This window comes from Vidua chalybeata, chromosome 22 (assembly GCF_026979565.1).
Source record: "Vidua chalybeata isolate OUT-0048 chromosome 22, bVidCha1 merged haplotype, whole genome shotgun sequence".
Taxonomy (NCBI): Eukaryota; Metazoa; Chordata; class Aves; order Passeriformes; family Viduidae; genus Vidua; species Vidua chalybeata.
This window is the reverse complement of record NC_071551.1, coordinates 4,799,873-4,825,335: the sequence shown is the minus strand read 5'-3', so window position 1 is coordinate 4,825,335 and position 25,463 is coordinate 4,799,873. Positions and strand designations below refer to the sequence as shown.

At 54.4% G+C, this 25,463-nt stretch overlaps 3 protein-coding genes across 5 annotated transcripts in view; 2 read left to right on the top strand and 1 right to left on the bottom strand.

The window, feature by feature from the left end:
* The window catches only part of PRDM16 (PR/SET domain 16), a 192,705-nt gene extending 188,468 nt beyond the window's left edge, over nt 1–4,237 (top strand). Inside the window, exons 16-17 of the mRNA XM_053962963.1 lie at nt 1,203–1,377; nt 3,512–4,237. Coding sequence (XP_053818938.1) covers nt 1,203–1,377; nt 3,512–3,646 — 310 coding nt within the window. The 3' untranslated portion in view covers nt 3,647–4,237. The remainder of the gene's footprint in view (nt 1–1,202; nt 1,378–3,511) is intronic.
* Nucleotides 4,238–11,059: 6,822 nt separating this feature from the next.
* On the top strand, nt 11,060–23,543 carry ARHGEF16 (Rho guanine nucleotide exchange factor 16). 3 transcript variants are annotated; one of them, XM_053962922.1, is made up of 15 exons: nt 11,060–11,106; nt 12,575–13,145; nt 13,741–13,792; nt 14,176–14,345; nt 15,381–15,437; nt 15,876–16,036; nt 16,508–16,660; nt 17,025–17,154; nt 17,879–17,953; nt 18,802–18,894; nt 19,676–19,830; nt 20,142–20,321; nt 20,702–20,775; nt 21,156–21,257; nt 22,171–23,543. In XM_053962922.1, exons 2-15 carry the CDS (start codon nt 12,600–12,602, stop codon nt 22,308–22,310), a joined length of 2,088 nt encoding a protein of 695 aa, XP_053818897.1. In that variant the 5' UTR covers nt 11,060–11,106; nt 12,575–12,599; the 3' UTR covers nt 22,311–23,543. The 3 variants fall into 3 exon arrangements, with proteins under 3 accessions (XP_053818897.1, XP_053818898.1, XP_053818896.1); XM_053962921.1 differs by lacking the exon at nt 11,060–11,106 and adding an exon at nt 11,215–12,458; XM_053962923.1 differs by lacking the exons at nt 11,060–11,106; nt 17,025–17,154; nt 17,879–17,953; ... (2 more) ...; nt 21,156–21,257; nt 22,171–23,543 and adding an exon at nt 11,209–12,458 and having other exon boundaries at nt 19,676–19,789.
* MEGF6 (multiple EGF like domains 6) overlaps nt 23,390–25,463 on the bottom strand; it is a 40,187-nt gene continuing 38,113 nt past the window's right edge. Inside the window, exon 34 of the mRNA XM_053963197.1 lies at nt 23,390–25,333. Within this exon, the coding sequence (XP_053819172.1) occupies nt 25,266–25,333 (68 nt within the window). The 3' untranslated portion in view covers nt 23,390–25,265. The remainder of the gene's footprint in view (nt 25,334–25,463) is intronic.

The window sequence follows — 25,463 nt, the reverse complement described above, 5'->3', positions numbered from 1 at the left end:
TGGATCCAAACGTTCACTCCAGATTCCATTTCACCGTGGGGTGGGGGACACGAGACAAGTGGACTGCAAGGAGAGGCTGGAATGATATCCAAGGCTTGAGGAGTCTGGAGCAGGGGAACAGACACAAAAAACACGGAGTTTTCAGGGTACCACAGCTCAGCAGATGTCGTTTTTTTCTCCGATACTCTGGTCAGGGCAAGGGAAGAGAGAGGTGTCTGTGCAATGCCCTTGGTGCTGCTATGGCACTTTGAGTTGGAGCAAAATGTTCCTGGAGCTCTGGCAAAAAGGGGATTCTGCCCCTCTGCCCTGCCCAGGGGAGGCCCCAGCTGCAGAGCTGCCTCCAGCCCTGGGGTCCCAGCACAGGGAGGACCTGGAGCTCCTGCAGAGAGTCCAGAGGGGGTCCCAGGATGATCAGAGGGATGGAGGAGCTCTGCTGGGAGGAAAGGCTGAGGGAACTGGGATTGTTCATCCTGCAGGAGAAAAGGCTCCAAAATGACCTTCCAGTGCCTGAAGGAAGCTACTGGAAATATGAAGGAAGATTCTTTCCAAGGGCCTGGAGTGACAGGACAAGGGGGAATGGATTTAAACTGGAAGAGGAGAGATACAGGTTTGATCTTCAAGGAAAATCCTTCTCTGTGAGGGTGCTGAGGCCCTGGCACAGGCTGCCCAGAGAAGCTGTGGCTGCCCCATCCCTGGAAGTGTCCAAGGCCAGGTTGGACAGGGCTTGGAGCACCATGGGACAGCCCATGGCAGAGGGTGAAATGAGACAATCTTTAAGGTCCCTCCCAGCCCAAACCAGATTCCATTATTCTATAGAAAGTGAAGGATTTTTCCCCCAAGGTCAAGCCATGTGTGAACACCTTCAAAACAAAAGATTGCTGCACACAGCACAGGCTCAGCTCTCTTTTTGCTGCAGCTTGCCCCAGTTTCTGGGGATATTCACAGCACAAGTCACACAACACCCAGTGATGCCTTACCCAGCTTAAAAACACCACTGGTTTTGGTGAAGGCAGAACCTCAGACAGAACCTGCTGCTCGTTGCTTTCCACTTCTTCCTCACTCCTCCCATGCCATGTCGTGTCTGTGTGTCCGTCTGTCCATCCCTTCACGCATGTGGCTGGTGAGCCCCCGTGGGTGGTGCATGCAGGCTGTGGGCCAGACGAGCTAACACAGGTCACCCCTTCCCCTGGTCATTGGTACAGGTGTATTGAGGAGGACGAAGCCGGCCTGTTAGATTTGGAGCAGATGCCGAATTTTGGGAAGGGGCTGGATCTCCGCAAAGCAGCCGAGGAAGCTTTTGAAGTTAAAGATGTGTTTAATTCCACCTTAGACTCTGAGGCAATAAAACAGACTCTGTACAGGCAGGCTAAAAACCAGGTGGGTATATCCAGAACGTTTTCCTAGCTTGCCACCAGTGTGTACAGCAGGATTAGGGAGCAGCTGGCCTCCTCCAGACAAGAGTTATTTTCCCTTTCCAGTGGGTTATTTTCCCCTTCCAGAAGGTTATTCCCCCTTTCCAGCAGGAACTCTAGCACACACATAAATGTATCTTGTTGCAACTAAATTGAAATAGAGGTGAAAGGGAGTGGACATCACCTTTAGATGGATTTATCTCAGCCTGTGCAGTGAGAACGGGGCTATACAGAAAGAGAGAGGCATTTGTGTGTTTTTATCTGTCTGTATAAATGTTTTTATAATTCCTTATTTATTTTTACTTTGGGGTGGCTCTTCTGTCAGTAAACACTGAGGTTTGGTCTGCAGAAACATCAACAAAGTGCCCTTGGGTTTGATCAAAACAGGTGTGAAAGACAATAATATATCCAGGACTTGCAACCCAGCATGTCTAGAGGGTATCCTTGTTTATCTCCTTGATTTCTAAAAGTAAACCAGAAAATGGAAAAGAAAAATCCCAACCCTGTGAGCCAGACCAGTTTTGACCCACCAAAAACCATCAAAATGGCCTCTCAGAATTACTGGAGCTCTGAGAGAAATCTGGAGGTTTGGGGTAGGTCTGTGTGTGCTTTCTGCTTTTCCATTAGCCAAAATGCCCAGTCTGGGTTTATGGAGTTGATCTCTTGATCCCTCCACGAGGATTCTCACAGAAGAATTGTTCAGTGAAGTTACCTCAGCAGGCTGGGCTGGAGAGAGGACACTCAGCCCATGCTGGGGGATGAGTATAGCTCTCACCTCAGGGGCCCTTTCTGACCCTAGAGCAACAGAATTTATCCCAAAATCTATTTCAAATGCCCAGCAGAGCAGTACCTTAGTGCAGCCACCACGCAGAACATGATTTTTAAATTAGCATCATCCAAAACTTGGGAATTTTTTTTTCCTCCTTCATGGTGGGTGCCACTAGTGAGGGTGCTGGAAGAGAGAGCACAGCAGTTTTTTGGGGTGACACCCATTTAAACACAAACCACTTGCCTGACTCTTCCCTGTGTCCTGTCACTAACATCCCAAATGCACTAACTCTTTGGGAGCAGCTTGCTCTTTTCCAATGCACCACCCTGGTACAGCCTGTGCTTGGATGGGGAACTGTTTTACACTTGAATCACAATAAGCAGCTCAAATAATTTGACCCATCTTTTGGCAGGTAATATAAAACCTTTGTGTGAGCAGCAGAGCACTCCTTTGGCTTTGTTTTAAGCAATTTTAGAAGTGTGTGTGTCCACAAAACCACAAAACTCTACCTCTTCCCTGGGCCAGGGGGGTGGGGAGGGTGGGGACCGTGTCCTCCTCTTTTTCAGGCCATGGGTGACAATGACATTGGTTTTCCCCTCTGCTTTATGAGGTTCTCATCTGCCTAAGCCCTCACATCACTTGTGTGGGCTGAGAAAGGGCACAGAGAGGTGTGTGAGACAAATCTTGTGTCCTGGTGGGGGGAGAGCAGCCAGGTTACAAGGAACCAGCATTTTGTTAGAGAACGAACAAGCCTCGCTGCATTTCTCTCAGCAGACACCTTTAAGGGTTTCACTGCAGCAATAAACCCACCCTGACCACACTGGTCATGCCAGTGAGAGTTCCACATCCCTAAACACCCACACTGGCATCACCAGTGGGGCCATGCCAGGCATCGAGTCAGGATGAGCAGCTGCTCACCATTTCCCACTGGGCATTGCTGCCCCATTCCCAGGGCACTGCTGCCCCAGCCCAGCCTCACTGATGTCTGGGGATGTGTTTTGTTAAGAACAAGCCCCAGTAAGAGCTGCTTTCCCCTGGGAGCAGAGCCTGGAATCACGTGGAGGTTTGTGACCAAGCACAGGCAGTGCAGGATGGGTTTGGTCCTGTGAAAACCAGTGGCAATGATGGTGTCTCCTGGCTGTCCCTATAAACCATGACAAATCTGGTTTTTTCAGAGGTGGGTGCCATCCCAGAGCGGGGATGTGAGTTTAGCCCAGCACAGAGGATGCTGCTGGCCCAGGTGGGCAGGGTTAGGTGGTGCTGTGTTTTACACACAGCGTTCCTCCATCCTGTGTTCTCACTCGTGCCCTTGCATCCCTCTCTCCCCCAGGCTTATGCAATGATGCTGTCCCTGTCTGAGAACGCTCCCCTCCACGCGTCCTCCCAGAACTCTCTGGGGGCTTGGCTGGACATGGCAGGAGCAGCTTCAGAGTCGGGGACCTTTAACCCCATCAACCACCTCTGAGAGGTCCACAAGGCACTGGCCGGAGCCCAGGCGAGGGGTGGTGGTGCTGCAGCCATCCCAGCAAAATCCCAGTGAGCAGAAGATGGATGAGAGGGCCTCAGGGAGTCGTCTGGACTTTGGGCTGAGAAGGAAACATGTCACATCCGACCTACACGTCCTGCATTTTTATCTCTCTAGAGTTTCCCTTTCTAATTTATCAGAATGAACCTCTCCCAAACTGGATAAACCCTGAAGCAGCCCCAGGATTTCACAGCCTGTAGGAATAGCATGAGCAAGACACGAATTGCAACAGTGCAATCAAAGATTGGCCCCTCCAACCTTCCAAACCGGTGTCACTGAGCCAGCACAGCCTGAGCAGGAACGACAGCTTGGAACCACAGGGCAGCACTTCCTTCCCATCCAGCTGAAATGGTGAAGCACCAAGGGAAGACAGCCAGGTGTGCCCTGTCCCCGGTGCAATTGTGACACAGCCACTGGAGAGATGCCAGGGAAAGGCAAATTCAGCCTACTTAACTGACCCCCCCCAAAAGAATTCTGCACTCCCACCGAAACACCATCCTGTCCTTTGTTCCCAGCAAACACTGGCACAGTGCAAAGCTCCTCCAAGGTGAGGCCACCTTGCCTGCAGTCATCGTGAGCCACATGCAGCTCCCAGCTGAGACATCTCCAGCCTGGAACAGCGCTGAGGTGGGGGTGACAGAAGTGTCACATGGACACGGATGGTCGGCTGTGCCCTGAGTGAGGCTGGCAGAGCTCCCTGCCCCTCCTGGTTCCAGTGAGGCCATCATGGGCTGGGAGTGCCTGGGGCAGAGCCTGGGTGGTGGAGTTCCTGGAAATGCTTGGATTTGCCCAAGCAGAGAGGTCGTGGGGTAAAGCCTTCCCCAGCTGGAAGGAGACGTGTGCTGGGCGAGCCTCGCCTCACCCGGGGCAGCTCGGACACGTCTGCTCGTGTGTCAGGGTTTCAGGGTGACATCACCCCCTGCTGATGATGGTATCTCTGGCACAGATCTCTGATTCACACCGTTGTTTTGGCCTGGTTTTCCCTCTGCACCACCTGCTGCTGCTTGGCCTGTAATTTAAGTAAAAAGATGAACATTTCCATGCTCCAGCTGCCTGAGGGGTGCAGAGCACGGAGATAAGAATCCAGCTGTCTCTCTGACTCTAAAATTTCTCATAGAGATTTTATGAGTGATTTCCAATCACTTCCAAACCTCATCTTGTCTACTGATACACAGCAGCTTCCACAAATCCTGTGGGCTTTTTGCTGTTCTCCGCTGCAATTCCCATCTGCTGTTGGAGTGGGGAATTTGGAGATGACATTCCTTTTTGGAATGGTTAGGAAAGCCATGGAGAAGGGCAGATGGAGGGTTCTAAGCCAGTCTAGTGTGGGAAGCCTCATTCCAGCAGGCCAAAACAATGGAACAAGCTCCCTGAGCAAAGCAGAGTCAGAGTTGGGTGTGACACCTTTGCAAGTCAGCTTTGCACCCAAGAGCACATGTGAGGCTGATTTTGGGGAGCCTCAGAGAGCCCCCAAAGGAAAGCATCCAGGGTGGCTTTGGTACAGAGGGAACAAAAGGTAAATTAGCAGCACCAGTGTGTTTCCCAAGGAAATTTACCCTCCCCTTTTTGGTTTTCCACGACATCCTGTGAAAGTGCCCAAGGCTCTGAGAGCACCAGGCGGTGTGACCGAGCTGCTTCACGTATTTGCACAAAGCTCCTGGGTAGGTAGAGCCCGAGAGCCGACCCTGCCGGAGGAATCCCGGCTCTGTGGAGGAGAGGGACAGCCCCGTCCCATCCCATCCCATCCCATCCCATCCCATCCCATCCCATCCCATCCCATCCCATCCCACCCCCACTCCACAGGCTGCAGCACAGCCCTGCCCAGGCACTTGGCCTTTAAATTATTCCCACAGGGGGCCAACTGAAAATAATAAAAGAATTGTTTCTTTTCCTGATGGAATTTATTTTAATCTGTATATAACTTGTCATTTTGGGCTAATTCCTTTCTTATTTTATTTCTTCCTTAACAGTATTTTTTTTTTTTTTTACATTAGCTATCATTCTTGTGAAGAAATCATGTTAATATAAGTATGTAGTGAAGGACCAAAATTGTGCTGATGAGGTTGGATGTTGGATAAGCAGGGAGCAGAAGATTTTGTCCATGTGCCAAATGAGCCCAGTCAGTGCTGCCAGTGGTGCTGCTGATCTCCAGACAATCATCCCTCGGCTCCCCTTTGCCTTGAGGCTCCTGGGGCATTAGAGGAAGCTTCCAGTGATTGGGAGCAGCACAGGAGGAGGAGGAGGAGGAGGAAGCCAGTGGAGATGCTGTGCCTCGATGGCCCTGCTCCAGGAGAACATGGGAACAGCCTTAAACATGGGGCTGGATCCATCCTGTCCCATTCCAGCTGCAGCTCCATGACTCCTGGCAGCTGCTCAGAGCACACCACGGGTCTGAGCATCTCTCTGCCGTGCTGGAACAGGATCTGTGGGCAGCAGTGAGTGGTTGTGTGCTCTGAACGTGGTTTGTTCACCCCTGAAGAAACCTCAGGGCAGGTCAGCATCGCCCTCCACGGCACGGGGAGGTGACAGAGCAGCCAAGGGAGTGGCACTGAGCTGGACACTGAAATGTGGGCTAATACTAAGGAATGCAAGTGTTATTGTGGGCATTTATTTGGGGTATTTATGGTTTCCCCATCCCTCTCTCAGCCCTGCTGCCAGTTGTGTCATTTCTCCAGAAGCACTTGGTCAGGTCCTTGCTCTGACTGAGCTCACACTGTCGCTGTCCCCCTCCCCAGGCTCATCCCTGCTCTCAGTGGATCTCCTGAGGGCCCCTGGCCAAGGATAGGGAGGTATTATCCAGCCAGGGATTGAGGACATTAAAAATATAGGGTTTAAGTAATGATTTTTTTTTTCTTTTCATATTTCCTAATTCAGTTCCTCCCCATTTTCTCTAGCTTGTGTTGTAGGATCTCCCGACTCCTCTAATTTAGCACTGATTACAAGTTTCAATTTTTCCCATTAAGATAAAGAAACAGGAAGCCTCACTGAACTTCTATTAACCTCTACCTTTCGTTGGATTGCACTTGGAATGTGCTGCAGCTCACAGCAGGTGTGGAGGCTCCATTTTGCTGCTTTAGCAGAGAATCTCACCTTTTCAAAGCTGCTTCCCGAGAGGTTTGTGTCCAGGACATTCTGCTAGCAGAGCACTGCTGGCTTCCCAGTGCTGGGGAAGCTCTGGGAGCTTTGGTGAGACATGGAGCTGTGGTGTCCAACCCCATGGACATGCTGGGATCCAGGGCAGGGATGGGAAGTGGCTGCGGTGTGTCGGGTAGCCAGGGCACCACTCCAGGTGTGGTTTAAACCCAGAGCTTTGTGTAGGATCTATTTATTTAAAGTATTTTCACAGCTGCAGCAGCACAGAGGAGAGAAGGAGAAGCCCTGGGGATTTTTGGAGTGGTCAGCTGGGAGTGGGGCTGGGAGCTGTGCAGGGCTGAAGTGCTGGTGCTCTGTGGAGGGCCCTTGCTTTGGCCAGAGCTGGACCTTCCTGCCTGAGCTGGTCAGGGTGGAGGATGCGGGTCTCGTCTCTGTGCCTTCCCTGCTTCCCACCAGCTCAGAGCTGGAGGCTGGTCCTGGTGTGATTGCTGTGGCTGGTGCAGGCAGCTGGGAGCTCTCCGGTGGGATGAGCTGAGGTTCTCCCAGGGGATGTGCTGAGGTGCCAGGTCCTGCAGGACACGTTGAGGCACCCAGTTCTCCTGCTGGGCTGCTGGGTTCTTCCCTGGGATGTGCCCTTTGGTGCTCAGGCTGCTCTGGGCGGGTGCCTTTCCAAGGTGTCCCAGGCCAGCAGGCCGTGCCTCGCCGGGCGCCACGGGGACGTCGACGCGCAGGAGCCCAAACCCAAACGGGGCTGAACAAACACCAGCGGGTGTGCTCAGCTGATTCCGGGACAAACACCCTGCTGGGCTCCTGTCCTCCCTCAGACAGTGCAGAGGAAGCTTTTGCCCCCTCCCCAATCAGCACTTAGGCACTCAGTGGCTGCTCTTGGGAGCAGCTCCTCGCTGCCGCGGCGCGGACGGAGCCTTTCGGAAGCACTTGCACAATGAGGTGAACGTGTTTGGCGCTGAGCATCAAAGCACTGGATCGTGAGCCCCCCGTGCCCCCCGGCCAGGTCAATCTGCTGACTTCCCACTCGGTTTTTACGTGCTGTACTCTGTGTGTGTGTGTGTGTGTGGCGGGGGGTGGAGGCAGCGCTGGGGACCCTGCCCCTTTTGGGGGGGGACCCTGAGCCTTGGGGACAGCGCTGTCCCCAAGGGCAGGAGTGGCGTCGCTCGGGTCAGTGCTGGCAACACAAAGGGCAAAACCCTCTGCTCCTCGCCGGTGGTCAGTAGTGTTCTCACAAAGCCATGAAACTTCTCCGTAGTGTTGAGTGAAACTGTGACTAAAATGTTCTTGAATGATTCCGAGGTTCTTTTTTTCTCTTTCTTCTGTCGTTAATTCTTATTACCACTTTGGAAGAAGAAATTAAAAAAAAAAAAAAATTAAAAAAATTAAAAAAAAAAAAAAAAAGAACTGAAAAAGAAAAAAAAGGCAGCTTTGATTTTCCAAATGTGCAATTCACATGTGAACAAAGTAATTCTGAAAGTAATTCTCAGTGTATTTTACATTCTCATTGCTCTCTTCAAAGCAAGAGATGTTTTGCCCTGATGTCATTTCCAGCCTGCAGAAGATGTAATTTAAAACATATATATATTGTGCTTGCAAGAATCATAAATCTGTGCATCCTATGTCATTCCTTTTCCCATTGTTACAATACAGATATGATTTAGGTTGGATTTTTTTTTTTCCTTTAGACCTGTATAGTGTTTTTTTAAATCAATTGTAAATGTCTGGTTTTCATATAATGTTTAAAAAACATTGAGAAAGAGGATGGTGCTTGTTCCATATCATTCTTGATTGTATATTGCTTCTGTTATGTTTATAAGTAAACTGTGCATGACTTGTGTTTAGCAGTCATTATTGTGTCCGTTTGTGAAATTTTTATTAAAAAGAAAAAATTCCGTAGATGCACTTATTGTATATGTGATTAGATTTTGCGTCCGAGGCTCGAAGCCTTGAACTGCCAAGGAAGAAAGAAAAAGTGTTGGCAGTTATTAATTAATATGGAATCGCTTTGTTGGGAGCATAATGAAATAAAAGATATGAAGTGTAGAAAATAATTAAAAAAAAAGGCAATTTTACAAATTCCATTTTGATGCTTGTGATAAAAGACAAATGTACTTGTGTAGAGAAATTCCTTTAAAATAATGAATAGAAAAAGCTGATTTTGAGGTTAATGCTGTAGAATAGGAATGTATACCAAATGTAATCTTTCCAATGCTACAATGAATTTATACATGAGATTGATATGCAATAAACCTGTGTGCTTTTATAAGCAGTGGTCCCGTGAGCTTCTTTTCATGGAATAACCATGGAGAACGTCCCCAGTAATGGGACATTGGGTGTGTCACTGTCTGGCTCTGCTGCTCTGCGGTACCTCTGGGGTCTGATGTCGTGTGTGTGTGGTTTGTAATACTCAAAAGAGCTTCAAAAAATTAAATTATGGCCACCCCACTTGCTGCTGAGGTCAGAATCATGGAATTACAGAATGATTAAGGTTGGAAAAGCTCTCCAAGACCATCCAGTCCAGCCTGTGCCCAATCCCCACCTTGTCACCCAGAACAGAGCACTGAGTGCTACGTCCAGGCCATCCTTGGACACCTCCAGGGATGGGGATTCCAAACCTCCCTGGGCAGCTCCTGCCAAGGCCTGGCCACCTTTTCCATTAAAAAAGTCTTCCTCACATCCAACTTGAACCTCCCCTGGTACAACTTGAGGCTGTTTCCTCTCGTCCTGTCCCTTGTTGTCCTCCTGTCAGGGAGCTGTGCAGAGCCAGAGGTCCCCCCTGAACCTCCTTTTCTCCAGGCTGAGCCCCCCCAGCTCCTTCAGCCTCTCCTCACAGGACTTCTCCAGCCCCTTCCCCAGCTCTGTGCCCTTCTCTGGAAGTGTTTCAGCCCCTCAATGTCTCTCTTGTTGCGAGGTGCCCAGAGCTGGACAGAGCCTCTCCAGTGCAAAGCAGGTGCATCACATCCCACTGATGGGACAGGATGCCTGCACAGGGAGGAGTGAGAGTATTCCAGGGTGGGAGAAAGTGTTGGGATGGGGCATCGGTGAGCTGGTGGAAAATGTCGAGCATATTTCCTTTCACTACCAGAGCCCAGATCGAGTGAACTGCCCAGTGAGAGCGGTCAGATGGTTCAGCTCCAGGGGACCCTGGGAGCAGAAATTACTTGAAAGCCGGGTCTTTGAGCTAAAAACCCCATTACACAACTGATGAATGGCCTCGCTTCAAAAAGTCATTCATGGTGATCAAATGATGGTGTCCCACATTCGGGATAATGGCCCTTCCCCGGAGATCGGGAGGGTTTCAGTCGGAGCTGAACCCTTGAGTAGGAGCCCTCCTCTCGTTGGAGCCTTTCTCCTTATTAGCCCCGGAGGGAAAGGATAAAAAAAATCTATGGGATAAGAAAGCTGTGATAATGGGGCGATTGTCAGGCAGGCCCCGGAGTGGAGAGAACAGAGGCATTTCAAAGAATATTGCTGACAAGTGGACTTTGTCATGCACAAAGTGCTTGAGATTCACCACAAACAAGTGAGAAAAAGGCCCCATTTGGAGGATGGGGAGGAGCAGAACAGGGGGGGCAAAAGAGAAGGTCAAGGAAAAGTCTGTTCCCAGTAAAGACACAGAGCACTGTTGAGCCTTACTGGGCAGCTGGGTTACTGGGCGGCTGTCAGCAGCCTGACCCTCAGATCCTCTTTCCCAGTAGCTGCAGCGCCCAAAAGCAGCCGAAACTGATGTTTTGTGCATCAGGAGGGACCGCCCGAGGTTACCTTTGACCACTGAAGACCCAACTGAAGCGAGCATCAGACATGCCTGCAGTAAGGGACAGTCCCTGGGCTGCTGAAATACCGAGTGTGTGTCGGCCAGACCCCGAGGACAGCCGGGGCACACTCGTTTGTCACCCGCTAACGTGACAGGAGAACGACACCGAATAATCCCCCCGCCTTCAGTGGGCTTGCAGAGGCGGCTTTAGGGGATGGAGAACGCCGAGATTCCAGGGGCCTGCAGCGACGCTCCGCGCACACACCTGATGAACACTCATCAAGAAGCAGCAAAACACTGCTCCTAGAGAGGCTTAATTAATTTTTCACCCCTAGGAAGCCGGAGCGACCCCGGGACGGGGCGCGGCAGGGAGCAGAGCGCTGCTCGGAGCCGGGATGTGCGGGACACCGGACACCTCCAGCCCGGCACGGCCTCGGGGGCCGGACCGGCACCTCCCCCGGTCCCGCCCCGGTCCCTCCCAGCCCTTCCCGGTCCCTCCCATCCCGCCCCGCCGCCGCCGCCGCGCTGGCTCCGAGGGGCGCGGGTAGGTGCGGGCGCGGCGGGGTCGGGGCGGGGGCGCCGCGGAGGGACCGGGGACCCCGGGGAGGGACCGGCACCGCCATCGGCACCGGCACCGGGGCTCCGGGGCAGCCGTGCGGGCGGCGGCCCCGAGCGAGCGGCCGCCGAGCGCCTTCCGGGGAGGGGACGGCGGGGAGCGGCTGTGCCGTCCCTCCCGAGGCGCAGCCGGGGCTCGTCCTCCCGCGGCTCTGTCCCCGCTGTCCCCGAGGGTCTCAGCGCCCAGCGGTGCCGGGGGGTGGTTGGGTCCATCGCAGAGGGGTTTGGGTGCTTCCCGGGGCTGTATCCCGCCGTGCTCCCAGCCCATTTAGAGCCCTGCCCCCTGCACCGCAGCCCTGGGCACGTAGGGATGGAAGTACCGAGTTGCGGTGACACGGGCGATCGATGTCCTGCGTGGCCACCGAGCCTCCCTCCAGCCCAGCAGCGAGAGCTGTGCATGCTGCAGCCCCAGACCCTCTGGGTTCAGGCCTGTTTATTGCCACCAGGGCTTAGGATAAGCTGCATCCTCAGCCAGGATGGGGTTAAGAGCGGAATGTGGCGCTCTGCTGGTCCGCGGGACACTTGGCAGACCTCTGGACACAGAGCATGTGTCCCGCATCCGAGGACAGTTGGAATGAGCAGCATCTCTGTCAAACGAGCTGTTGTTGATGGGTCTGTGCTGTCCTCCTGCCAGTCATTCACGGAGGGAAAAGCACGGTCCAGCCTTGGTTTGTTTCCTGGTCTTTGAAAGGGAACAGCTTGGAGATGGCACTGGCGCACAATGGGATCTCAGTTGAGGACAGCTAAACCATAATTTCTCCCGAAGTTATGTAATAGGCAGAGGGCATAAAACGCTCTGTTCTGTAGGTGCATGGTTCTGTGCGTGGCACAGGAGGGGATGAGTGACCTTAACCCCAGCTGGGGAGCCCCAGGGACTGGGGCAGGTGTTTTTGTGGGCGGCGCGGTGTGGGGCAGGTTGGAGCTTGGCGGAGCTTCACGGCCGGGGATTCCACAGCCCGGGGGAGGTGGCATTCAGGAGGGTGCAGACCGGCTGTGGTGGCTGGCAGCACCCCAAAGGGGAATGAGGGGACACGGAGGTGTGGCGGCAGTGGGGCTCAGGGAGGCTTCAGGCCTGCCCGGCTCAGGCCTGAGCCTGCCCGGGCCCTGCGGCACGGCCTGGCTGCTCCCGGGGCCTGGCTGCTCCCATGCCTGGCTGCTCCTGGTTCCCGACCACGTCCTGGAGCCTCCCGTGGCCCACACGGGTGGCCCCACAAGGAGCAGGGTGGTGACACCATCCCCAGTGTGTCCATACGGGCCCTGCCTGCGGAGCGCCCTGGGAAGGTGGAGGCCGTGTCCTGTGCTGTCCCAAGGTTCCTGTGGCTCAGGGTAAATTCCTGCTGCCTTACTGGGAGGCGTTCAGCCACCTGTCTGTCTGTCTGTCTGTCTGTCCTCCTCAGCTTGCTGCTCCCCTGGGCCGCCGCCATGTCTCGGGGCTCCTCTGGTACCTCTGTGGATGACAAGACCTTGCTCCTGGAGTACCGATGCCACCCAGTGCGGGCAGAGCCCCCCAGCCCGACGTGTGGCGCTGGGAAGCGCAGCCCCACCACGGCTCCCAGTGCCACCCCGCTGTCACCGCTGGCCTCCCCCACCTCGGCCGAGCCCCGTCGCATCGTCCTCAGCACGGACAGCCCTGCCGCGCTGAAGGTGGGAACGCAGCAGCTCATCCCCAAAAGCTTGGCCGTCTCCTCCAAGCCCAAGAGCAGCCCCTCCCGGCACCAGAGCTTCGGGGCGAGCCGGGAACCCCTGAGCCCCGACCCGAAGCGAGCGGCCGTCCCCGTCCTGGCCCTGGAGGCGGAGGATGAGGATGATGGCGGAGGGGCCCTCAAGCGCAACCTGAGGAACATGTCCTACCGCGCGGCCATGAAGGGGCTGGGGGCTGAGCTGGAGCCGGCCAAGGCCCCCCCCTCGCTGAAACCCGTGTCCGAGGATGGCAGCACCCCGCCCGACCGCAGCCCCGGCAGGAGCAAGGTGGGTTTAGCACCCGCTGTCCCCCCCTGTCAGGCAGGGATGAGGTCCTGCCTTCCTGGTGGTGACAGAGGAGCTGCAGGGCCCGCAGCTCCAGTCAGTTCTGCAGCCGCTTTGCTGAGCCTGGTGTCGTGACTGGTGCCTTGGGAAGCTCCGTGTCACCAGCAGATGCTGTGGGTCCCTGGAGAGGCCGGGAATAGCTGACATGGTTTTCGTGGGGAGTGGAGCTGGACGCTTGGCAGGCGGCTGCGGGGTGTTTGCAGGGTGGGGCTGGCCGGGAGAGCGGCTCCAGTCGTACACAAACATGGGTGAAGCACGTCTGGGGAAAGGGAGACTCCAGAGCAGGCAAAGTCCAGGTGGGAGAGAGATTTGACAGCAGCAGTGCAAGTACAGAATTCTTCTGAGCGTGACCCTGGTTATATGGGAGGTGAAAGCTGAGTCACCTGGGTAAGGCAAACAGAGCCCACACAAAAGGCAGGCTGAAAGAACAGGGTGGTGTGGGCCAACTGGCACAGGTAACTCCCGCTTTTCCTGAAGGAGTTTTCCCAGGGCCTCAGAAGTGTGGCAACCACAGCAGGCTCTCCTCTTGCCCTTGCAGAGAACCCTCGGGCGGAAGCGGGTGCAGAAGCGTGGTGGCTCGTTCAAGGACCGTGAGTGCTCCTGGCCCCTGGCCCCTGTGCCTTCCCCACTGTGCTGCTCCTGGCCATGACGCAGGGCCATGGCTTTTGTCTCTGTTCCCCTGAAGCAACAGGAGCATTGCTGCCCTGCTTTCCCACTCCTGGGGCTGATAACGCTCCAGTTGCTGCCCTGCTGCTTGCTGAATGGCTCCCAGGGAAAATGGGACAGCTGTGGGAGGCTGTTGGGAGCAGGAGCTGCTGGGTAATCAGTGCAGTGCAAAGTCCAACCTCATCAGGGAGTTTCTGGCCCGGGCTCGCTGGAACTTGGTGGCTCGTGGCCAACAGGGCAAGGCAGCCGTGGTGGGAAGGGAAGCCATGAGCTGGAAGAGGCTGACCTCGTGTCTTGTCCTCCGCAGAGCCCCGGCTGTATCAGGAGATCCGTGAGAGAGGTCTGAACTCTGTCAGCCATGAGTCAGACGAGGACTTGCTGGAGGAGGCCCTGCCAGAGGAGCCGTCCCCTCTGGGTGCTGCTATCGTGGTGCAGAGCTACCGCCCGGCCCAGGTGACCTGGAGCCAGCTCCCAGAGGTAGGGGCAGCAGCCTGGAGGGTCTGAGAGCTGTGAGGGGACAATTCCACGCCATTTGTGCTTGCACTGGCTGGGACACACAGGCTCTGCCCAGGGCCGTCGGTGCTGTGGTTGGGCTTCACCCACAGCTGAGGGGAAGGCAGGTGCTCCTTGCTGGGCTTCCCCTGCAGACTGTGGGGATGGTAATCTTCATCCAGGGAGTGGGAGCAGCTGCTGGGGGCTGGGGGGGCCGGGTGGTGATGCAGGAATGAGTGGTGGTGGGCAGCAGTGGTGATGTGTGATGGTTTGTGATGAGTTGTGATGGGTTCCTTTGGTGTGTTGCAGTGTGCAATGGTTTCTGATGGTGTGTGATGGTTTCTGATGGTTTGTGATGGTCTGTGGTGGTGTGTTACAGTGTGTGATGGTGTGTGATGGTTTCTGATGGTGTGTGATGGTTTCTGGTGGTTTGTGATGGTCTGTGGTGGTGTGTTACAGTGTGTGATGGTGTGTGATGGTTTCTGATGGTGTGTGATGGTTTCTGGTGGTGTGTGATGGTTTCTGATGGTTTGTAATGGTTTGTGATGGGTTCCTTTGGTGTGTGCTGGTGTGCTACAGTGTGTGATGGTTTGGATGGGTTGTGATGGTCTGTGATGGTGTGTTACAGTGTGTGATGGTCTGTGATGGTGTGTTACAGTGTGTGATGGTATGTGATGGTTTCTGATGGTTTCTGATGGATTGTGGTGGTGTGTCACAGTGTGTAATGTTTTGTGATGGTTTCTGATGGCGTGTGATGGGTTCCTTTGGTGTGTGCTGGTGTGCTACAGTGTGTGATGGTTTGTGATGATTTGTGATGATGTGTGATGGTGTGTGATAGTGTGTGATGGTTTCTGATGGATTGTGGTGGTGTGTCACAGTGTGTAATGTTTTGTGATGGTTTCTGATGGCGTGTGATGGGTTCCTTTGGTGTGTGCTGGTGGGATGGGCCATGGGGTGGCTGACACAGCCCCAGACCGCACTAGAGGGCGTGCAAGGACCGTGGTTCCTGCTCATCCACAGGTTCTGGAATCGGGCATCCTGCAGAGGATCTCCCCCGAGGAACGCAAGCGGCAGGAGGTGAGAGAGGCCTGGGACGTGCCCGGGAGCACAGCGGGGACACCAAAGGCTGTGGGACACACGTGGCTCTGTCAGGGTCAGCTCCAGGTGGAGCTGGGCTCGGCTCAGCTCATGGTGCTGCTGCTTCCAGCTGCTCCAGGACTGGGCAGTGCTGGGAGGGCTCACCTGCACTAATTGCTGGGGAAACAGGCAGCTCCACTGGATGTTGATGGGAAGGGAAAACATCTTCATGCTATGGCTTTTCAGTGACTGAGTGTCCTAAAAACACACTGGGATTATTGGTATTGGCCAGGCCATGCATGAGGTGACACAGAGAACCAACATGGAGCCAAGTCATTTCCAGTGGCTTTGTGCCAAAGAGTATAAATAAGATTTAACAATTAATTCCTGGCTTTGTCCAGTCAGTTTATGCTGCTGCATCTTCCCTGCTTTCTCCAGGCAATGTTTGAGATCATCACTTCTGAGTACTCCTACATGCACAGCCTGAGCATCCTGGTGGGCCACTTCATGAGGTCAGAGGAGCTGAAGGAGACCATGACTCAGACAGAGCACCATCACCTCTTCTCCAACATCGGGGACATCCTGACAGTCAGCACGAGGCACGTGGGGCCTGGGGCTGGGACCAGGCAGGCCTGGGAGGGTGACCCTGAGCTTTTTATTTGTAGTGCTAAACCAACCATCCCTTGGACTGTTGAAGGTACTCACTGGGAGGTGGGGAGGGAATGCCTTGGGAGCTGGTGCTCAGCGAGCTGTGTCCGTGTGGGAAGGCAGCAGGAGGAGGATGCAGCAGCCCTGGGAATGGCTGCGGGGGTGTTGAGAGCTTGTGGTTCCCTGATGGGGCAGAAATAAACCTCACGGAGGGCTGAGGTGGAGGAGGGATCCCATGCAGGAGTGGAGGAAGCGTGTGCCTCTGGGGAAGGCGTGGGTGTCTCAGCTGCTGGAGCTGCCCTGCCAGAAGGGATCCAGGCCCCATCTCCTCTGGGAAAACTGGGGAAAAGCAGCAGTGGGAACACTCAGTTTGTCCAGCCCTAGTGAGTCGTGTGGTGAGGTTGTTTAAATTCTCTCCTCAGCTTCTTTGAAGACTTGGAGAAGCGACACCAGGAGCACCTCCTGATCCCTGACATCAGTGACATCGTGGAGGAACACGCCTCGAAGCACTTCAACCCCTACATCAGCTACTGCTCCAATGAAGTCTATCAGCAGAGGACACTGGAAAAGCTGCTGTGAGTACAGGGCTTGGGCTGGCCAAGGAATTGCCTCTGAGGGGCTCTGGGCTCCAGGGACTGCAGAGGTCCATAACACATAGGGACATGGATGGGCCTTGTTCATCTCCAGGCCAAGTCTGAGTCTGTTGCTGGTACATCTGTGGCTTTACCCACCTTTTGGTGGGCTCAGCATCTCTCTCTGGGTGCTTTTCCACCATCTGCTGTGGGATCAGTCCCATTTCTGCCCAGCTGGGCACTCCAAGCCTGGCAGAGCACCCCAGGCAGTGCCATCACTGCTCTGCATTTCCAGTGTGTGGAGAGCTGCTGGAAAATCCTGATAACTGAAGAACAGAGTTAATGGAGCTTTCTTGTCCTGTTCCAGCACCACAAACCCCTTATTTAAAGACACCCTGAAACAAATTGAAAGGAAGCCAGAGTGTGGAGGCCTGCCAATGATCTCATTTCTCATTCTGCCCATGCAGAGGGTAACACGGCTTCCTCTGCTCTTAGATGTAAGTAATCACACGGTGGCATTGCTTGGCACCTCTGAAGGGGTGACTCTGCTATTCCCTTTGTTTCCTGAGCCCAGGACAGCCTCTGCTTGGAGTTCCAGCGCTCTGGAGCTGGGCCCTGGGTGCTGAGCCTGGATGCTCCTGTATTCAGGAGAAGCATTTGGATAACTCTCAAGCACATGGTGGGATTCTTGTCCTGTGCAGGGCCAGGAGTTGATCTTAATGGGTCCCTTCCAACTCAGCATATTTTGTGATTTATATCCAGAAAATCTGCGTTTCTGGGGGATGTCAGGTGTGCAGCTTAAAGCTCTGTGAATAACTCTTCACGTCTTGGTGCCACCCATCTGAGCGACCTGAGCTTCTTCTGTGCTGTATCTGGGTCCCAGGGTGGGGTGGCACAAGTGTCCTGGTCAGGCAGCCCAGGAGTGGAAATCAGGCCTTGCATTCTTCATGGAAATCTGCTCTAAATGGCCAAGCTGCTGGATGTGGGATTTCCAGTAACTGCTCCCAGTCTGCGCTGGTTGCAGGGGTGAGGGCCAGGGGGTGGCCAGGCACGTATCAGACATGAAACCCCCAGAGTCACAGCTCCCAGCACTGTTAAACCTTCCTTTGACCATTGGGAACAGCTCAATCAACGTGTGGCATCCTGAAATCCCTGGGAAGCAGCTGGTGCTCCCTTCTCTGAGGTGCAATGTCACTAAAGCTTCTTATCTTGGAATTCCAGACCGTCCAGCAAAAAACAAACGCGCGCACTGCAGAGTACGGAGCTGCCACCCGTGCTGTGAAGGCCATCAGCAAGGTGAGGCCCAGCTGCCAGCCCTCCACCTCTCCTCCTGCCAGCTCAGCCCTCTGGAGCACTGATCCAACACTGCCATTCCAGCCTCTCATTTCCCTCCCAGCATCAGCTCACTTGAGGCTCCTCTGCTCCAAACAGCTGCCGGATGAACACTTCTTTTCCCTTCTCGCTTTGTCACCTGATCTTGGTTTGTTCCTTGTTCTTGTCCTCTTTCCTTCTTTCCTCTTTGGCCCGTCTTTGTCCTTCCTGAGACAGCTCTCACCATGGTTTTTGGGGATTTGGGCAAAGGGCAGTGAATGAAGCAGAGAGGGAAGTGTGGAGCGCAGTAGTCACGAGCTGTGCACTGTCTGTGCTCCTGGATCTTGTCTCCCTGTGTTTTCCCATCCACTGGTCAGTCACACAGGCCAAAGGGCCACAGAGACTGCAGCCACCACCGTGCCACTGGTGACTCTTCCTTTCATCCCCCTGAAGAGCAGCTCTTGGCAGCACATTCCTGCTGCTCCCAGTCTGTCCTGCTCTCACATCCGAGCAGAGTCCTCCCCTCTGTGTGATTGTCCATCCTCCTGCCTTGAGCTCTTCTCAGATGATTAATTCTTCCTCCTCCTGTTGCTCCTCAGTTTTGGTGCAGGTTCACTTGAGTCCTTCTCCAGGCAGAGCCCATGTGCCATCTCTCTCCAGGAGAGCATCCCACTGCCTTTTCCCAAACCTAGTGTGAAGCCCATGCCAGGAATTGTCTGTGTCTCCTGCTCAGGGCAGCAGGACAGTCCCTAATGCTGGGGGTGGTGTGGGAGATGGATGGGCTCAGTGTCTGACCCTTCTCCATTTCCCTTGGGATGTTTTTCTCTTCCCAGCTGGTCAAGAGCTGCAATGAGGGAGCTCGGGCTATGGAGAGGACAGAGCAGATGTACACCTTGCAGAAACAGCTGGAATTTGGGAAGAAGAAGGTGAGGTCTTGTGGAAGTGGTGGTGGGAAGTCTTCTGGGGCCTGTTTAGGCAGGTCAGACCTGTGCTGGGAATCCTGAGAAACCTGGGCTGGACTGTTGGATGCAGGCAGTTTCTAAAGGATGTAGTAAAGCCATGACAGTGTCACCCACTGTTCGGGTCCAGGGGCTGCATCTCTGGGTGTGCTGGAATGGGGTATAGTAAAAAACGTGGCAAACCCCGGATACAGGAAGAAATGATGATGTTTGGTTCTAGATTAGAAGGCTGAAGGGTAGCTTTATTAAAACTATACTATATTACATTAATATACTATTTAAAGAGATACTATCTTATTTTACATACTTTTTACTTACCTATCTAACTACAAACTCATGACTCTGCTGAGAGTCCAAGACACAGCTGGATCCCATTGGTCATTGAACCCAAACAACTTTCACTAGAATCCAACCCAGCAATCACTTCAGATAAACAATCTCCATACCACATTCCACGTGGGGAAAACAAAGGAGCAGAGATAAAGGTTGTTTTCTCTTCTACTCTCTGTACTTCTCTTGAGAGACAGAATTATGTCTTTTTGTCCAGAGAATGTAAATGTCACAATGGGGTGCACGGCTGCTCTGCCTTCCGCCTACCCCCTGGAAAATCCTTTATAAAGGACACTTAAACGCTTGTGGTGTCCATCCCAACTGACCCCAGGGCCACTGCAGGTTCACTTCTTGCCTTGATTTTGCCTGCTGCTGGTGAGGAGGGCAGTGGCTCAGCCTTTTGCTGGCGCTGTTCCAGCCTTTCCCGCTGATCTCCGTGTCCCGGTGGCTGCTGAAGCGGGGGGAGCTGCACCTGCTGCTCTCGGAGGAGGCCGGGATCTTCCGCCGCGGCGCCGGCCGCCTCTGCCACCTCTTCCTGTTCAACGACGTCCTGATCATCACCAAGAAGAAGAGGTGAGGGCCCTGCCTTTCCCTGAAGGACAGCTAGGGGATTAAACCCCAATTTCCCGAGCAGGACATACCAGAGAAATCTGTGAGATTTCCCTGTTCCCACCTTTGTGAGCTGTCCCTTGTCAGCCAGAAGAGTCCCACCAGTGGCTTTGCCTCAGTGGGTGGGTGGCCAGCAAGTCCACAGAGCCACGTCCCACCCTGAGCATCAGCTCCAGGCTGCTCTGGCAATGCCTGCTGAGCCTCCTGTGCCGGGCTGGGAGCTGGGAAGTGGCCTGGACTCCACAGCTGAGGCGCTGATCCCGTCTGTGCCGCAGCGAGGAGAGTTACATGGTCATGAACTACGCCACGCTGGACCAGGTCACCGTGGAGAAGGTGGAGAGCTCAGACCCACCCTCCCCTCCTCCTGGCAAGGCTGGTGGGCACCTGCTGCGAGTGGTGCTGGAGAAGGACAGCGAGGGCCGGCGGGAGGAGGTGGTGCTGTCAGCAGAGACGCTGTGAGTGCCACTCTGGGATTTTGCTCTGGCTCGTGGGATGAACTGGTGCCCTGGGAATCCTCTGAGGGTTCTGCAGATCTCCCTTTACCCCCACACTCCTCCTCCATGGAAATGGGGATGTGCACAGCCTCCTCCCAGGCCCTCTTCCTTTCTCTCTCTTATATTTCCCATATAATTCCCATATCAGCTTCCCCTGTCCAAGTGAAGCAAAGCAGCTGGGCCATGTGTGCCACTTGGGAAGTGTCCTTAAACTGAATAGTCTGATCCAATGCTTGTCCAATCTCACTCCCTGGAAAGCATTCATCCTGCTGGGAATGTCCCAGCTGCTGCTGGCCACAGGGATGCTGTCCTAAGGCTCTCTTTGTGTCTCCCTCTGGCAGGAGTGACCGGGCCCGGTGGATCGCGGCGCTGATGCACAGGGAGAAGGAAAAGCCTGACACCACTCCCAAAGGAGGTACCGTGTGCCAGAGGGCAGCCTGGCTCTGCTGGGATTCCCTGTCACACCAGAGCATTTGCAGGCCCAGGTTTCTACCTCGTTCTCCTCCACTCCTGCCAATGGAGAGGCAAACGCCACACCTTGCTCCTTAGGAGTTGCCTCCCTTGAAGTTATCAGTGTCAATTGACCTTAAATACATTTCCTGGGAGGCACAGTGGAATTCCAGGAATGCCTTCAGCTGTTGTTAGAGGAGGTTTGATGAGCTTGGAGGGATAAGAGGCAGGGACAGGAGGGAATGGAGCATGCTGTGCCATGGAGCACTGGGTGGGCAGCTGGGGGGTGACGGTTGAGCAGGGGGCTGTGCCTGCTCACTGTCCCTGCTCTCCCCTGTCCTGCAGACCTGAGCCAGGTGGAGATCACCCGTGCTTACCTGGCCAAGGAGGCGGACGAGCTGTCCCTGCAGCAGGCAGATGTTGTCCTGGTGCTGGGGGGAGAGGACGGTGAGTGCCAGGGAGTGCGGGGCTGGGTGTGGGGCAGGCTCTGACCTCAGCAGAGCCTGGGCAGGGGGAACCTTCAGTCATCCCTGGGGACTGAGTTTAAGCAATTGCAGAAGCTTCTAGGAAGCCCTGGCTGCTGGTGAGACCCGTGGCATTGGCTGGTGCTGTGTCCCAGCAGGTGACAGTGGGTCCTGGGGACTGAGGGAGGTGGCACTGCCATGGGCAGCTGTTGTGTTCCTTAGGGATGATTCCTGTGTGCAGACTGTGGCTGGCACCAGCAGTAGAGGCCTCAGAAGTGAGAGAAAACACCCCCCCAGAACAGGCAGTAAATCAGAAACCTCCTCCCCTGCCATCCCTGTGATGCCTTGTGAAGGCTCATCTGGAACAGACACTAGACAGAGCTAAAGAATAAAGTAGGGATTTATTAGGAGGCCTCCATGGATCCACCTTGGGCAGCACAAGAGCACAGCCAGGGCTGCACCCCAGGTGAACCCAAAATGGTCCCAAAATGCACAACCGGTTACAGAGTGTCTCACTTTTACAAGTTCTGCTCCATTTGCATCTTGGGGTTCATTGTCCAATTCAAGCTCCAGCCCATGCACTCCCATCCTGCTTGTTTTTCTCTCTCCAGCCCACGTTGTTTGTGCTCCTGGGCCTGAGGTTTGGATCATTTGTCCTTGGTCCCCAGCTGGAGAAGGAATTGTTTCATCTCCCTGCTCTGTGCAGAGAGCTCAGCATCCCCTAATGTGAAGCTCAGAGCCACACACTAAAGCAGCACAGAACCTGAAAAATACAAAAGCTAAAACCTGAGGCATCACCTGGCTGCCTCTAGCCAGCACCCCCAGGGGAGGGGAGTGGTGCATCCCCAGGATCCACGGCCCTTCCTGGCCCTGTCACCTGCTCTGTTCTCTCCTAGGCTGGTGCTGGGGGGAGCGTTTGCGGGACGGGGAGCGGGGCTGGTTCCCCCAGGCCTGTGCCCGGCCCATCACGAGCCGCGTGGCCGCCGAGGGCAACGTGCGGCGCATGGAGCGGCTGCGCATCGAGACCGACGTGTAGGGACAGCCCGGAGGGACCCCTCTGCCTCAGGGACCCCCAGACCTCTGCAGACTGAGCCCGCGGAGAGGAGGCGGCAGCAGAGCCTTTCTTCTTGAGCTGTGCTTGCCTCGGGTGGCAGATCTCATGGGCCAGGACAGCTCTGCGTGGCAGCTGTGACACAGCAGCTCCCTTGGTGAGAGCTGGCGCCGGGCGCTCCTGGCAGCGCTGGCACTGGTGACCCGGAACAGGCTCCGGGAGCAGCCGAGGGCTCGGCTCAGGTTGGAAAACTGGAGCTGTTGTGGGCTCTGAAGTGCCCGAGCCACCATCTCCATCCCTGCTGGAAGCTGGGCCAGCACCTGCTGCACACCTGGTGTGGGGAGAGCACACCCCGGTCAGGCTTTGTTTAAATCCATGTGCTTGGCTTATTCCTCAACCCAGTTTTTGCTCCCGTTTCTCTTTTTCTGTCTCTCCCCCCCCAACAATAATTCTTGGGCCCTTTGGGCAGAGCCGTGCCCTGCACAGGTGAGGTGATGCCAGACACCTCTGGGTCACTTGATAAAATACTTGATGCCAGAGTTGTTCCCATGGAGTCAGCTCTGGGGCCAGCAATGGGATTATGCTCCATGCAGAGGGGGAAGCAGGAGCAGGATGAGGAGCAGTGCTGCAGCTCCCAGCTGCCTTTCCGCCCTCCCAGCTGGGGAGGGGGCTCTGCCCGGGGCTCAGCCCCTCACACCCTGTGCAGGGGACATGGCAGCTATGATTTTGGGGTGAGCCAGCCCCATACACTGCCAACTTCACATTGACAGGGGCAGCGTTGATGTAAGGTCTGTTCTGATCAAAATGTTCAACTGTAAATTAAGGTAACAATAAATTCTTGGATACCAATGAACTCTGTTAATGCTGAGTGTCCCTGAGCATGACAGCTCCAAGGAGCCAGGTTGTCCCAACCATGAGCCCTAAAATGAAGCTTCATTCTGCTGCTGGCATTGCATGTTCTGACACAAGATGTACACCTCATGAAACACCCTCCAGAGCCCCTGCCAGCCTGCTGTCACCTGGAGCAGCTGTCAGGTGCATTTGACTGAGACAGACAAGATAAGTAGAAACTCAGCCAGGCTTTCTGTTTATTTCTTTTAACTGTGGAGAAAATAACATTTTTCATCAGTGCTAAATTAAAGAAGAGCCAAAAAGGGAGACAGTACAAGAAAAGAGGAAGCAAACAAACTGGATTAAGAAATATGAACAGGAAAAGAACATTATATAAAAATACAGGTACAGGGCTTGCTCTGAGCAGCTGCCAGGAGTCATGGAGCTGCAGCTGGAATGGGACAGGATGGATCCAGCCCCATGTTTAAGGCTGTTCCCATGTTCTCCTGGAGCAGGGCCATCGAGGCACAGCATCTCCACTGGCCTCCTCCTCCTCCTCCTCCTCCTGTGCTGCTCCCAATCACTGGAAGCTTCCTCTAATGCCCCAGGAGCCTCAAGGCAAAGGGGAGCCGAGGGATGATTGTCTGGAGATCAGCAGCACCACTGGCAGCACTGACTGGGCTCATTTGGCACATGGACAAAATCTTCTGCTCCCTGCTTATCCAACATCCAACCTCATCAGCACAAATTTGGTCCTTCACTACATACTTATATTAACATGATTTCTTCACAAGAATGATAGCTAATGTAAAAAAAAAAATACTGTTAAGGAAGAAATAAAATAAGAAAGGAATTAGCCCAAAATGACAAGTTATATACAGATTAAAATAAATTCCATCAGGAAAAGAAACAATTCTTTTATTATTTTCAGTTGGCCCCCTGTGGGAATAATTTAAAGGCCAAGTGCCTGGGCAGGGCTGTGCTGCAGCCTGTGGAGTGGGGGTGGGATGGGATGGGATGGGATGGGATGGGATGGGATGGAATGGGATGGGATGGGATGGGATGGGATGGGACAGGGCCGTCCCTCTTCTCTGCAGAGCTGGGGTTCCTCTGGCAGTGGCTTCACCTGCCCAGGAGCTTTGTGCAAACAGACAAAGGGGGCCCAGTGTCCTGGCCAGGATGATGTGGTGACACTGGAGTGGTGACATTCCCCGCTGCTGCAGGTGGCCAGGTCCTGACTACGACTGGCATGGCAAAATAACTCAGGATTCAGGGCCAGGCGAGGCCATTCCAACTGGGATTTGCATTGACCAGATGAGCCAGCGCTTTGTCTCCATCCATGCAAAACCTCTGACTTCCACACTCGATTTAGGCTTCCTTCTTCTTGGAGTGACACGGGCAGCACCATGGACTGACAAACTCCTGGTCCATGGGCTGGCAAACTCCTGGTCTATGGGCTGACAAACTCCTGGCATGAAGAACTCCAGGCTCCTGACAAGCTTGTCCAGCACAGCCTGTTCTGTCAGGAGGCACCAGCTCTGCAGGTGAGCCCTGTGTGTTTTCCCCTGGCAAATGGTCACTTACAGTAAAACACCATGGAAAATTCAAATTAAAAAAAAATAATTCAAGTGAGGCGGTGCATCCACAAGACGCCCAGTCTCAGGAGAGCTGGGCACTGTCAGCCACCAGTCCTGACAACACTGTGGTGCAGCTTCCCATAAATATTGATGCATAAATACCTGATTTGGAGCACGATTTCAGCCCCCTCCCCAAGCCCAGCACCCAAAAGTTGAAGGCCAGCAATGTGTCACAAGCTGTCAAAGTCCACTGTCCCCTGACCAGAACTGATCCCTCCTGAACTGGTCATGTGGTCTCTGGCCGAAGGCATGCACTGGTGTGGGCACACGTGTCCTCACGGCCAGCCCGCGCTGGCACAGTGAACTGGTTATACTGGGCGCTTCAGCCTCACTCGGACCACCCCAAAAGCAGCAGCTGGGGCTGTCAGGAGATGAGAGCTGCTCATGTGGCTCGTAAACGAGTTCATTACAGGTCATTGGCTTCTTCAGGTGGCTGCTTGGTGAAACCAAGGGAGTGCTCCCAGAGCAGGACCTACTTCTCCGCTGGCCGGAGCCCCTCCCGGGGGAGTGGTGGCCTGGTGGGCGGCAGGGACTGCGTGGCTGGAAGGGAAGACAGGACAGGTCAGTCCTGCTGCAGGGCAGACTCTCCACACCGCTGCCCTCACATTCCCTCCCCATTCCCCTCCCCACTGGGAGCTCTGGTCCCAGCCTGTGGATTTGGTCAGACCCT